The sequence below is a fragment of the Eumetopias jubatus genome, unplaced genomic scaffold, assembly GCF_037043125.1.
Source record: "Eumetopias jubatus isolate StellerSeaLion01/CBP00866 unplaced genomic scaffold, mEumJub1_p1.0 scaffold_6, whole genome shotgun sequence".
NCBI lineage: Eukaryota > Metazoa > Chordata > Mammalia > Carnivora > Otariidae > Eumetopias > Eumetopias jubatus.
Genome location: NW_028274812.1, coordinates 81,699,488 through 81,714,321, shown reverse-complemented (window position 1 = coordinate 81,714,321; position 14,834 = coordinate 81,699,488). Strand labels below are relative to the sequence as shown.

At 38.4% G+C, this 14,834-nt stretch overlaps 1 protein-coding gene across 2 annotated transcripts in view; it reads right to left on the bottom strand.

Moving 5' to 3' along the window:
- Window positions 1–14,430, bottom strand: part of CDC50A (cell division cycle 50 P4-ATPase accessory subunit A) — a 32,544-nt gene extending 18,114 nt beyond the window's left edge. For both annotated transcript variants that reach the window (XR_015768343.1, XM_028097636.2), the window contains exon 1: window positions 14,065–14,430. Coding sequence is in view for 1 of the 2 variants with exons in the window: in XM_028097636.2 (XP_027953437.1) it covers window positions 14,065–14,301 (237 nt within the window). In the remaining variant the exon portion in view is untranslated. The remainder of the gene's footprint in view (window positions 1–14,064) is intronic.
- Window positions 14,431–14,834: the final 404 nt, after the last annotated feature.

Genomic DNA, 14,834 nt, shown 5'->3' with positions numbered 1-14,834 from the left:
TATTACCATATTGTACGCCTTTGAACAAATACCTCTCAAATCACTCTCTTTCAGCTTAGTTTCTAGGGCAAAGTAGGAAAGAAAGATTACTAATTGTGATTAAGCAAGGATATTTATTATTTATTTGAACAAAAATAATATGATGGAATGTGAAGTCTAATAAATTACACTACAGTATATTAAAACTGAACATTTTACTGGAGCCAAGAATAAGGGGGGAATAGCTATAACATTTTCATTACAATCTTTTGATATAGTTTTCAAAATGTACAAAAAATTGGCATGTCTTTTGATCTCAAGAAAATCTGAAAGGAATTTTTTAAAAAAACCATTATCATTAACATATTAAGCATTACTACATGTAAGGCATAACATATGGTACAAAATAGATACAAAAGCAATCATACCTAAACTTCAATATTGTTTACACATTCCTTTCTATTCTGTATTTCATCTGATTCTCACCAAAATCCTATATTGTTATTTCCACTGTACAAAAAAGAACACATTCAGAAACCTGCCTAAGGTCACACAAATAGCAACAGCTTGCACTAGGCTAAAACCAAGCATTTCTGACCCCAATCCCAAGTTTCTTCTACTGAACTGCTTTTTCTGAAGCATCAACAGTCCCCTTTGCTCTGTAGAAGAATAGTTAAAGGGCACAGGTATATTTCGGACAATGAGCATAAACATTTTGGATTTATGGACAGTTTTCATATTGGAAGGAAATAAGGCTAAAGAAGGTAAACTGAAGCCATAATGATACTCTGTGTTTTACTGGAGCCAAAGTCAGCTGCTCAACTAACTGAGCCACCCAGGCACCCCAAGGATTTTACTTCTAATTCAATCAGTGAGTTTCAATTTCACACTTGGAAATGATAAATTAATGAATTAGGTAATAATGTAAATTACCTTTAAAGAAAGGACAGCAATAGCAAAACTAGCTATTATTTCCCAAATGTCTTCTCCATGCCAGAACTGCTCTTAACCTTTTACAGAGAGGAAACTGAAATTCAGAGGTTAAATAACTGCCCCAAACCAAAAGGCTGGTATGTGACTAAATGAGTTTCCTCGGGCTGCTGTAACAAATTGCCACAAACTGGGTGTCTTACAACAACGTGAAATTTATTCTCTCACAATTCTGAAGGCTAGAAGTCTGAATGCAAGGTGTCAGCAGGGCTATACCCCCTCTGGGACTCTGGGTAGATTCCTTCCTTGCCTCCTTCTAGCTTCTGGTAGTGGCCGTCAATTCTTGGTGTTCTTTGACTTGCATGTGCATCACTCCACCTCTGCCTCTATTGCGACATGATTCTCCCTATGTCTGTCTCCACATCACCTTCCCTCTGTGAATGTCTGTCTCTTCTTATAAGGACACCAGTCATATTGGATAGGAGCCCACACTTTCTCTCTGCTCCCCCCTCCTTGCTCTCTCTCAAATAAATTAATAAAATCAAAGAATAAAATTGGCATCGATTGTGAATATGCTGATGTTTTAAACAATACCAAATCTTCACATTTTTCAACTTAACAACAAATTAAAAACGACTTTGTTGGGGTGCCTGGGTGGCTCAGTCAATTAAGCGTCTGGTTGTGCTTCCCTAAAAACTTACTTTAAGAAAATCAATAATGATAGTTCATTGAATCCCTTAATCTCACACCCAATGGTTGTCTTAGATACCTGTAAATAGTACTGAAAGAGGACTTATTTAAACTACCTTCATTTTGACCTCAGTCTGTACTTTCTAATTAAGTTCTTTCCAGCTTATCACTTAACTCAAGCAAAAGACCCTGCAGGAAAAGCATCCCCATGATTGGGAACAAAATTACCCCCTCAGCAATAAGGACTGCCCTGAGCCAGCAAGACCAGCATGACTGACTCCCAAGACAATGACTCACCTGACCTTTACTGCCCACCTGCATGTACCCACTGACCTTTGTCCCATATTTTCCTTATATAAACCAAGAAGTATTTTCAACACTTTGGAGACAGCGTTTGGGAAACTAGTCCACTTCCGTCCCGTGCTGGCCACACTGAAATAGATTCTTTTCTTTTTTCACCACCACTCCTCCCTTCTGTCTTTGGATTTTGTCAGCGGCAACTGGCCGAACCTGATCTATTTGGGACCCCTGGAGCCAGGTGCTCTTGCACCCCTGTGCCCTGGCTACAGTATCACCACTGTCCCAAGCATCCAAGTTCAAAGTCTCAACACCAACTTTAGCATTAGCTTCCAAGTTTTGCTAATTCTTCCTTAGCAATATATTTAGTATCCCTGAATTTGACTCTCATTGTTTCCACTACAGATCAAACTTTGAGACCTCATGCTATTATTTTTAAAGGGAGGGGGAAAGTACATTATATCTTTTTAAAAAATTAAGTTAAAAAATTCTTTTCGGGGCGCCTGGGTGGCTCAGTCGTTAAGCATCTGCCTTCGGCTCAGGTCATGATCCCAGTGTCCTAGGATTGAGACCCACATCGGGCTCCCTGCTCTGCGGGAAGCCTGCTTCTCCCTCTCCCACTCCCTCTGCTTGTATTCCCTCTCTCTCTGTGTGTCTCTCTCTATCAAATAAATAAAATCTTTAAAAAAAATTTTTTTTTCAAAACTAAACATAATTGTATATAATGTGAGACCTGAGAACTTAGAACAATAGCCAACTTAGTGTATTGATGTACAATGCTATTAGATGCTATAATATAATCATTCTTAAATAAATTTCAATTAAATTTAGAAATTAAACTACAAATCCATGTAATGGTTGGTTCGTCTATGGTTTCCAATTTTTCAGAACTAATATGTATACAACAGCACTTTCTTTTAAAATAAACCTCAAAAAAGCCTGTGTTTGTGTACAGGAGCAGGGGATGTATTTTACATTTTTAAAATTATGCACCCTCCTCCTTGCTCCAACATTTGCCAATCAACCTATCTGCTAAATTTTCAGCACTCTCTAGATGACTATTCAACAGGCAAATTTGTTTTGCCTTTAGACATGGGTGGATATCATATTAATACAAGTTTCATCTTGTAACCTGTAACACTTTCCTTGGCTAATTTCAGTAACTCCTTCAGAAACACATTACCATTCAGATGATCAATAAACTCTCAATAAACGGTTTTAAAATTTGATTGTACTCAGTTTAATTAATTTGTTCATTAAAACATCTTAGCCCCTATTAAATGCGAAACATTATACTACAGGATGGGAATATATAATGGAAAAATACATTGTTCATACTACAAAAGAATTTATAGACTAGTGAAATAGAAAGTCATGTTAATAGTTACAGGATATAATTTGATGATGTTAGAAAAGGCCATAAGCTAGTACTTATGGAACCTGAGAAGCATTTATTATCAGGTGGGGAAAGGGAGGAATCAGGGAACATTTTCCATAGCGTTGACAGGAATGAAATTTGAAACAAATGGCAGAATAAAAAAAGGAAAGACATTTTAGGTAGATCGGGCAGCATGCCACGTTCCAGAAACTATGGTAGTTTGCTATGGCTAGACCAAAGAGTAGGGGAGTGGTAGGAGGTGAGGCTAAAGAAGCAGAAAAGTAGCCTATCTTGAAGAAAATTACATTCCGCATGAAGGGGTCTGAACATAAGCCTGAATACTAGAAGGAATCATAGGAGAAATTTTAAGCAAGAAACGAAATATTCAGACTAGCTTAAAAAAAAAAAAAAAATCACCCTGTCAGTAATGTGCAGAAAGACTAAAGAAAATAACAGACTAGAAGCAAAGAAAATAGAGTACTACCGCAATAATCCAGTTGGGAAACGTTGAGAACACAAACTAAGAAAACAACAGTGGAAACGGGGAAAAGACAGATTCAAAAAAATAAAGTAGAATCTATAAAACTTAGTACCTAGAGATGGGATGATGATAAATAAGTTTAGTTCGACTTCCAGGATTTCTGGTGTGAAAAACCATGTGGATGGTGATGGCACTCACTGTAGGACAGGTTCATCACTGCTTTTCATGTTATGAAATGTATCATGTAATTCCAAGGTCAGCTCTCAGTTCTCCCTTTATGTGAGCTATCAGCAGGAGAACTGAGCATTATTATTGTCCACACACTTTTCCTTAAAACTGGTTTCCAGGACAACACATTTACCTTGTTTTTCTCCTACCTCACTGGCTGCTCCTTTCCAATCCCTTTGCTGTTCCTCCTCATCTCCCCAACCTCCACAAACACTGGAGTGACTCCGGGCTGCCTAGATGCTCTCACTTTTCTTTGACCTGTAACTACTCTCTTGACTTTACTCCATCTTATGTCTTTATAAATCATCTATGCTGATTAACCCTCAAAATTTGTGACCCAAGTCTCATCCTTCCCCCTAGACTCATATATTCAATTGCCTACTCATTATTTCCAACTTGGATGTCTAAAAGGCATCTCACCCTAACAAGTCAAAAATAGAACTTTTTTTTTCAGCTTCTCACCCTGCAAAAACCCCTACTACTACACCAACACTACTTCTGCAGTCTTCCTCTATCTCAATAAATTATAACTCCATCCTTCTAATGCAGGTCAAAATATCTTAAAGTTATCTTTGATTCTACAATTTCTCTCACCCCCCCCCTTCATGTTCATACCTGAGGAAATTCTATTAGCGCTATGTTCATAATATATTCCACTTTTTAATAAAAAATTTAATTTATTAATACATTTGCCTATGTTTTAACAATTCAATATGCAGTAAGTAAACAAATAAATAAATTTTATACATGATATCCACATAATATATTCTAAATCTAACTGCTTTTTACTGCAACCATTCTACTGTGGCCACCACCATCTGCTTGAATTACTGCAGTAGACCCTTATCTAGTTTCCCGGTGTAGGGACTGAGAGCAAGTTGCTCCGGAATGGGCCACTGTGGTATAAAGATCATTTAAGTTAAAAAGCCATCAAAACCCAGCAGATTCACGAAAAGGTTTTACCTCCCGCACAACTGCCTAAAAATAATTTAGAGGACCTGCTCCAGGAAGAGAGCTATCACCATAGATAACTACATTGTACAATAACTAGCAATGGTAGACAGGGAAGAACCTAGCAAGGCCTGTTTGATCAGTCTTCTTTGTCCCACTGTTTCTGAGCTGTCCGGCAAAATTTGTTTATCTTATCTTCCTGTGAACTACATTCCTTCCCTTTGAAGTTCCAGACCCTCTACCCTTCTCCTTAGTTCATTATGGCATATATACCTCATTTTGCCTGTTTTTGGAATTTCCATGTCTGTGTGGATTCCCCATACATATGCTATTAAATTTTATTTTCTCCTATTAATCTTCTCATCAATTTGATTCTTAGACCAGCTAGAGGGACTTTGAAGAAGACAGGACATTCTTGCTTCCCCATACCTGCTTCTACTTTTATCCCCCAGGTAATATTCTCCATATCATGGCCAGAGTGACTCTTTTAACCATAAGTAAGATCACGTCATCTATCTGTGCGAAACTCTTCAGTGGCTTCCAAAATCCTTATAGTGGCCCATGTGCTGTGCAGCCCACGACTTTACCACTCTAACCTCATCTTCTACTATTCCTCTCCACTTCTCACTGCACTCCAGCCACACTAGCCTCTTTGCTGTTCCTCAAACATCCTACTAAACACACTCTTCAGGACTTTTGCTCTTACTCTTTCTTCTGCCTGGAACATCCTTCCCTCAGTCATCAATATGGCTCATTATGACTTCTTTTAGATCTTTATTCAAATACCACTTTACTGAAGCCTTCCCTGACTATTCTATTTAAAACTGTGAACCATTCTTCAACCCTTCCTATTCCCTTTCCTTCATTTTTCTTCATAGCACTTTTCACTACCCAACATACTTCAGATATAGTGAATTAAGGAGCGAGTTAATGAAAGATGAGAATGTACATTATGAACAAGTGTGGACCCTTCTTTTCACACAGACTGTGTGGAAAAAGAGAATACAGACCAGTACCTACAAGAATCAAAACAAGAGCTAAGAGTGCTAGGATTTGAATTCTACTTATGTGATTAAGCAATGACTTAATCTCAGATTCCACATCCCCTTCCAAAAAAAAAAAAAAAAAGGAACAACATTACCATTGTGTCACTATATCAAACGACATATGTATGCAAAATTCTTAGCACAGTAAAAACTCAAAGGTAAGTCATTAATATTTTTATTAGTAAACAGAATTAAGATAGGACTTTTTATTTTTTAAGAGGTAAAACTGGAACACACATATGCTGAACAGAGAAGGAAAAAAGAGAGGCTAAAGAAAATAAGAGGAAGAAGGTGATGATCCTCAAAATTCCTTCCATTAACTTATTTTTTTAAAAACTTATCAGCAAAGTGATACACCTGGATTTGCTTTTCACATACAAAACACATACTGCCTTTTACTATGAAATCAAGTCCAATTCAATACCATAATCAATATAAAAATGCAATCTATTTTTCTAGACTTATATCTAGATGATTTAGCTCCCATCTGGTCAATATTACCACCAGACAAATCTTTCTATATATAGCCTTATTTTGCAGAGACTCCTAACATCCTCCAACCTCAATTTCTGTGCTACCTTTCTTCCATAGCTTAAAACTCAATTACTAATTATAGAGAACTGATGATGACCAGAGAGGGGTTAGGCAGAGTGATGGGTGAAATAGGGGATGGGGATTAAAGAGGACACTTATCATGATGAGCACTGAGTAATGTATAGAATTGTTGAATCAGGGGCGCCTGGGTGGCTCTGATGGTTAAGCATCTGCCTTCGGCTCAGGTCATGATCTCATCAGGGTCCTGGGATCAAGGCCCACGTCGGGCTCCCTGCTCAGCGGGAAGCCTGCTTCTCCCTCTCCCTCTACTGCTCCCCCTGCTTGTACTCTTTCGCTCTCTCTGTCGAATAAACAAATAAAATCTTGTACACCTGAAACTAATATAACACTGTATGTTAACTACACTGAAATTAAAATAAAAACCTTAATTAAAAAAAAAAACCTCAATTACCAGCTGAGAATCTTGTTATCAAAAGAAAGGCCACATTTCTAGCCTCTAGCTGCCCTTACAGCTAGTGTGGCCTTGTTACTAAGTGGAGGCAGTACGGAGCAGCTTCCTCAAACCTTCTTGAAGAGGCCTATCCTACCCCTTTGTTCTTTGGCTCTCCTTTCACACTGCTGCCTGGAAAAGGGTACAACAACAGAGCTCTAGTCTCCATTCTGGATTGTTAGCATCAGCTCCAATCCCTAAGAATGGCAGAGCAGTAAACTAGACAGAGGACCCAGTAAAACAGTACCTCCACCCTAGCCAGAGACTGTGTTTCTAAGGGATTTTTACATGAGAATGAAAATCTTATTTCCTCATTGTTGAACCCAATCCTAACGGATACACATTGTATCAAATCACGCCACTTCCTCAGTTTAATATACTCATTATCGAATACTTGAAGTCTATCCACAATCTGGCACTGGCTTATTTGCCCTTACTCCTATATTCTCTATACACCTTTTGATTTTCTGTCACTACACCTTTGCTCATATTAATCTCCTTTCTTGGAATGCATCCAACCTCCCATTTAGAAGTGTTCTTTATCTTTCCAGTTCCAGCTCAAAGCCCACTTCCTCCACAAAGCTTCCCATGGTTATTAAAGACAGATGTGATCTTATCTTCCTTTGAACTATGTTCTGCTTGTGTCACTAACCTAGCGAGGCTTAGTTTTCCTTTTAGATGTATAATCTCATATCCCCCAAAAGATCCTAGGGTCCTTAAGAAGGACGATTCTCGGCTTGAGAAAAAAAAAAAAATTTCTAAAAGAGGCTCTGTTCGCAAACATTTTCCTAATGTTCACTATGTCCAGAGCAGCACTTTGATACAGAATGTGCCCAATGTCAATTAAAACTCTAGGTAAATTTAACTCATTCTATGAGTTTTTACCACCCAAACCCACTAAGTCCTTTATCAGCTAAAATTCAAGGGTAGCCTGACCTAATGCCCAGATTGTAATAAAATCCATTGGATATAATCACAAAGCTTGTGAACATGGGAGTGCAGATAACCCTTTCAGATACTAATTTCAGTTCCTTTGGATATATACCCAGTAGTGGGACTGTGGGATCATACGGTAGTTCCTTTTTTAATTTTCTGATGCTCTTCCATAATGGTTTACCGATTTACATTCCACCAGGGTTCCCTTTTCTCTACACCCTCACCAGCACTTGTTATCTCTTATCTTTTTGTTAAATGTGGACCTTAAAGTATTCTCAGCAAAGAGGTTAACTGTGGTAGGTGATGGTTGTGTTAATCAGCTTGATAATGGTGATCATTTCACAATGTATACATACATATATCAAACCATCATACACTGAACACCTGAACATCATACACTGAACACAATTTTTATTTGTCAATTATATACCTCAGAAAAGGTAGGGGGGGAAAAAGTCCATACTAAAGACAACAGTCCATCACTTATCCTAGGAAGAAAGAGGCTACCAGGGGGAAGAGGAACTACAGTTCCCTTATTTTTAAAAATTAATGCTTATTAAATGTCAAAAGCATACAAAGCATAATAAAGAATACAATGATAAACTGTAGACCTGCCCATTAGCTTAAATACAAAACACAAAGAACCAGAGGTAAAACAGAACAACAGATGTAGATGATTAGATTAGTTTAAAGATTATCATATTTCTCAGCTTTGTTTTGCTACCATTGTAATTGTTCCTCTAAATAAAACTGTCATTTCTTCTTAGTAACTCTAAAAATACATTCTACTCCTCAGAAACAAACTGAATTTAATGCACTGGGAAAGGAGGAGTTTGAAGGACATGAGTTTTTACACTATAAGGACTGGAAAACTTCCATTTTTGAATGTAAAACTGTCTTAAAGGAAATCAATATAAGACCTAAACAGGTCACCCAACACAATGCTGAGTAATAAGGTAAATCATTGTAAGTATTAATTAGATTAAGTTTTTGTTTCTTTGAACTAATAATTCCATACTAAAGAATTTATCTGAATCCTTTCTCCAAAGTAAAAATTTCAAAAGCAATTTTTTAAAGGTTGCATAAACTTTATCTGACTGTGCAAAGAAATGAAGAATGGTATCACCTCAGCCAATATTAATACAAGTTTAGCTAAGGCCTTTTTTATCTATGAAATGTGTACAAAGACGGTTGAACACAAGCAATTATCAGAGATCATTATACCTACCTTGAAAGATTATTGAGAATCAGAAAGTGTAAGTTAAACATTGCTGTTTTTGTAACAAATGCTAAATTTGCCAGTATGTTTCTTTAAAACTCTAAATCAAGTGCAGGAAATTCTTTTCTGTAAAGGGCCAGAAAGTGAACACTCTAGGCTTTGCAAACCAAGAAGCAAGGTTGAGGATATTATGTAGGTTCTTTATATAACAAGAGAAAACAAGTTTGCACAAATTTTTATTGATGAAATTCAAAATATATTAACACTAGCATACAATTTTCTGGCAACACAGGTCTACTAATAAGAATGAAATTATTTTGGGGGGATAACATTTCACATAATTGGGGTCCAAAGTTAGTGTTCTCTATCATCAAATCAACTGCAAATGTTCCTCTATAGAACCAGTCTCAGTTCCTGAGCTTTATAAAATGGTCCGGGCCAGCCATATTTACTTTGTCATGCCTTGCTGCTCTAAGAACTAAAGTTGCTTGAGAAACAAATTAAAACACACTACAAACCTCTTAATTTCCAAGAGTCAGCTTCTAAACCATTGCAATTCATCTGAATATGAAAATTTTAAATTTTTTAACATATAGTGCCTACCTTTAACCATCATTTCTACACAGCAATTTATTCTTCCTTGACTCTTAGCTGTAGGCTAAGTATAAACAAAGAATAATACTAAATGCAGAAGAGAAATCTAATCCTTTTAAAAATCTTATTAGGTAAGAGTCCAAGTTATACAGGAATATAATTAGAGAATGAGGGAAACAGAAAATAACCAGGATTAAATAATTGAGGGCAGTAAATGATATAGTAAGATAAAAGCAGAGGAGGGGCACCTGGGTGGCTCAGTCGTTAGGCGCCTGCCTTCGGCTCGGGTCATGGTCCCGGGGTCCTGGGACCGAGCCCCGCATCGGGCTCCCTGCTCGGTGGGAAGCCTGCTTCTCCCTCTCCCACTCTCCCTGCTTGTGTTCCCTCTCTGGTTGTCTCTCTCTCTGTCAAATAAATAAATATAATCTTTAAAAAAAAAAAAAAAGATAAAAGCAGAGGAGAGTTGGGATCTATCAAACATGTTGTGGGGGGGAAAGGGGGTCCGATTCCACTAAAATTTAATGAGAATGTTTCTTGAACACTTTTGGCAATATTAATTTGAAGTAAATATTTAGTTTTTAAATATACTCTGAATTATTACTTTGAAAAATGTACTCATCTGATTCTAACCATTAATTTAAAACTACGTAACTTCACACTGATAAATGCCTTGCAATAGTTAAGAAGACCTCATTAACTTTTTCAAGTTAGCTCTATTCAAGTAATAGCTCAGCCTCACCAACAAGGGCCCTAGGCTAGAAAATCATTATTTTTGCCATAAAAGGATGTGCCTGACTCCTACAACTGCCAAATTAAAGAAAATTCCTTGCTGCTAATAATAAATGAAGATATTAAACCTTACTGTTAAGTGACATATTAAATATTTAAAACATTTTCTTATGAATGATAAAATTAATAACTTTAGTTTTCTAATAACTTCACTGAATTAGATGGTGGAAAATCTAAAAACCAACTAAACAAGATATACAAGCCCAACAGTATGGGGGCTGGAGAGATAATACTGTCAAATATAAGCATTAAAATTTAAAAATATCTTTCTTATACCTTTTCCAAGAGAGTCCAATGCACTTTACAAGAATAATTTTTTAACATAACATTTCTGGGAGGAGGGTAAAGACCCACTGATATTTGTGTCTAAAAAATCTGGATTTCTGATCTTAGCACTTTATGTTCTATTACAAAAGCATTCTTATTTGACAAGTCTCCTCTTGCCTAGTAATTTGATGTAATTCAGCAATGAAAGTTCTTAAAATTTTCAAAATTGAGGAAACAAGCTAAAGTGTGAGCAACTTAACAGTGTAGAAGTTGGCAAGAACTTCTCATTACCCATTTACTTTTAATAACCCTCAAGATTTTTTTTTTTTAAGATTTTTTATTTATTCATTTGAGAGAGAGCATGTCGGCGAGAGCTTGAGCAGGGGGCAAGGTCAAAGGGAGAGGGAGAAATGAGACTCCCCGCTGAGCAGGGAGCCCCGACATGCCATGTGGGGCTGGATCCCAGGACCCCGGGATTATCACCTGAGCCAGTTAGTCACTTAACTGACTGAGCCACCCAGGCACCCCAACCCTCAACATATTTTAACCTAAACTAGTGGCTAATATAGGGTGGAGAGCTGGCAGAAACAAGCAGGTATATTTTGGAAAAGTTCTCTAGGTTTTTCTAGTATTCCACACCTGAACCAGAACCAATTTTCTACATATATAACAGCCAAATTTTTTTTTTAATTTTATTTATTTATTTGAGAGAGAGAGAGAGCATGAGAGGGGGGAGGGTGAGAGGGAGAAGCAGGGAGCCTGATGCAGACTCCATCCTGGGACTCTAGGATCATGACATGAGCCGAAGGCAGTTGCTTAACCTACTGAGTCACCCAGGCGCCCCTAACAGCCAAATTTTTAAAAATTGTGATTTTATTTACATAACTGTATTGTCAGTGTTGGTACAAAATTCCTAATCATTCCTAATTTTCATTTCCTCTGGTTCTAAAGGTGATCCAATTTGAATACGCAGCATTTTTTTAAGCCCCATTAAAGCTGGAAGTCATAGATTTTTAGAGTTGAACAGCATATCAGAGATCATCTAGTCTGAATTTTTTGCTTCTTCAAGAAAAAGAAACTAAGACTCAAAAACATACCTAGGATCACAAACTAGAGTAACAGAGGTGAGACCTCAACTCTACTGCCTTAACTCTTCAGTGCCCTTTTAACCAGACCAAGATGCAGAAGGCTCCTCAGGCACCTCGAAATCAAAATTACATACACGAGATCTAGTCAAGAAATTTCCATTTCAACAACTACTTAGTGTAAAGAACCTTATTTATTTCAGAACCTGAAGTTTTAAACAAAGTACATATTTATTTTCATGGTATAGTAAACATTAACGAAGTTGAGTTCTGATAATTTAGTAAATTCCCATAGTGTAAAATTCCAAATTATTGCCACTTTCATCTTAATCTCTTAAGTTTAAGTAAAATGATCAAATTTCTAATGTTAAATTATTTTCTTCTACTTAACTATTCACAATGCAGTCAGGATTCCAGCGCAGTGTAAAAGATTAAGGCTGGGAATCAAGACATACAATACTCTGCTAGCTTAGTAACAAATATCAACCTCTCTGATTCCACTTCTCATCTCCTGATCAGTGATCATCATATTGACAGTAACTATTTATTGTAATAACTTAGTGCCAGGAATGTTATCTGTATTGTTTCTCTCACATTTTATAAGATAGGCATTATTCACCTATTTTACAGGTGAGGAAACTTAAGCATGGAGAGAGAAAGTTTTCCAAGAAACTGAGCTAGTTAGTAGCTGAGCTGGAATTTAACACCAGCTCTGCCTAACACCAACCTAGAGCCCATAGGTCCTTGCATTACATACACTATTTTGCTCATATCCTGATATGTGTGATCCTAGTGTGGTTGAGTGAATACCATATTTGCAGGATTATTAGGGAGATAAAAATGATAAAACAAATAAAAATACATGCTGAGGAAACATACTGTGGTACTTTCTCCAATTAATAAACCAAAAATGAATTTTTAGTAAAAGATTTAAAAACTATGCTATTGATACTAATTACTATTAACTTCAAAGTGAGCATTGTACAATTAAAGGAAATAACTGATTTTGTTTTTAGAAGTAACATTGTAGATTACATTGTAAAATAGGTATCTTCATGCCTATTTCAGTAGTTGAAATAAAATTACTCTGAAAGTCCTTATTAAATCACATACACAAATTTAAAGTATTTAATAAATTTAGAAAAAACATGGCATAACCTGATAGGACAGAAGAAATCAAAAGAAATTGATGCCAGTTCCTGCCCTTTCAAACAGATAAAAATACCCTCTGGTGTACGAGAAAAGAGAATGAGCAGATTTTAATATTGGACATCTCTAGGAAGTATTTACATTCTAGTATCAACCTAACTTAACCACTACAAACAGATGAAGACACTATGATTGCTGCTCTGACAATCAAGATGCTTCTCCAAGCTCGTCATGTTTTATATCAGTAAAATGTTCAGTAGATAGTGTACAACTAATTCTGTGTAGTCCTTGACTCTTTTTTTAAAATTTAAATTCTAGGAGTTAAAAAGAAAAAAAAAAACTAGGGCGAATGTAGGGCATGATTATTAAACACAGCCTAAAAGCAAAACAAGAATTGAAGATTCTGGTTATCTTTTACCTATATCATGCCTTACAACTAAAAGCAGTTATGAGCACAAAATGAAAGGTACTGTGCGCACTTCGGTTATATGTCCTAATACGTGACCTGGTAACACAACTTCTTTACATAAAAATCATCAATACCTCTATGACCCTGCTCCTTTCCCTAACAATGGCCAACGCGTTAATCTCTGTAATCCCCACGCGAGTAATGACACTCCGACCAAGTCAGTTCTCCCGGAGTTACACCTAGACAGAACTTCTTTTTTTCCCCACTGCTTTTTAACCTCCGTTGAAGGCAAAAATCCCAACAGAACCACACGAACCGCGCATTAAAGGGGCGTTCTTCACCCGACCCACCCCCTGCATTAAACATTCATTCCGTCTGAAACCCTGTAAATCGCAAGAGGAAGCTCGGACAAAACTGCAAAATTCCGGAAACACACAGAAAGAAAAAGAACGAGAGGAAGAGAGAGGGAAGACGCAGGGGAGGACAGAGCCAGCCTGTCAAACCCCCAGGGAGCTGAGGCTGGAGTGGAGCAGACGGGGAGGACCCGGTTCCGGGGCAGCGCCAACACCCACCGCCGCTCCCTCCCCTCACCTCGATCTCGCGGATGTTGTTGGAGGTGACGAAGATGCCGATGCCAATGGGGATGAAGATGAGGCCGATGATGAAGAAGGTAGGTAGCACCGTGCCAGCCGTAAGGATGGGCTGCCAAGCCGGCAACCGTTGCTGTTTGAAGGCCGTGTTATCCGGTCTCCGGTTCTTAGCGGTGCCCCCGGGAGCACACGGGGGTCCACCATCCACTTCATCCTTCGCGTTATAGTTCATCGCCATCGACCCCCACGGCGCGGCTCCGCGACGCGCAGGTGGACCACCCAGGGGACCCGCCTGCTGACCCTGACAGAAGACGCGCAGGCGCCGCTGCCGCCGCCACCTCCGCTGTAGAGGCGGAAGAGGCGGGACACCCTTCGGCAGACGGCCGCCGAGCGGAAGCGGGATTCTGAGGGGGACGCCAGAGGGAGGGAGAGAGGAAGGAGGGAGAAGACTGAGGGACAAGGGGAGGGGAAAAGGGAGGAGGATAGAAGGGGGAGGGAAAAGGCGGACGCACCCTGATCATTTGCCCTGTGACGACAAAGTGAGGGCCTCAACCCCCAGAGCGTGGAGCTACGTTGCGCCTGCGCGTCGCTGGGAGCGAAGAGGTTTCGACGCTTACGCAATAGGTTTGTCTTTGCTTCAGTCTCCGATGCTTCCGTTTTCACTCATCCGCTTCCTGCTGTGGTTATCATGGCAAAGGAGGTGCTAGATCGCAGGTCCGACCTGCCCGGCCCAAATCACCCTCATCAGCCCTGGAGCTGCTGACAAGTCTT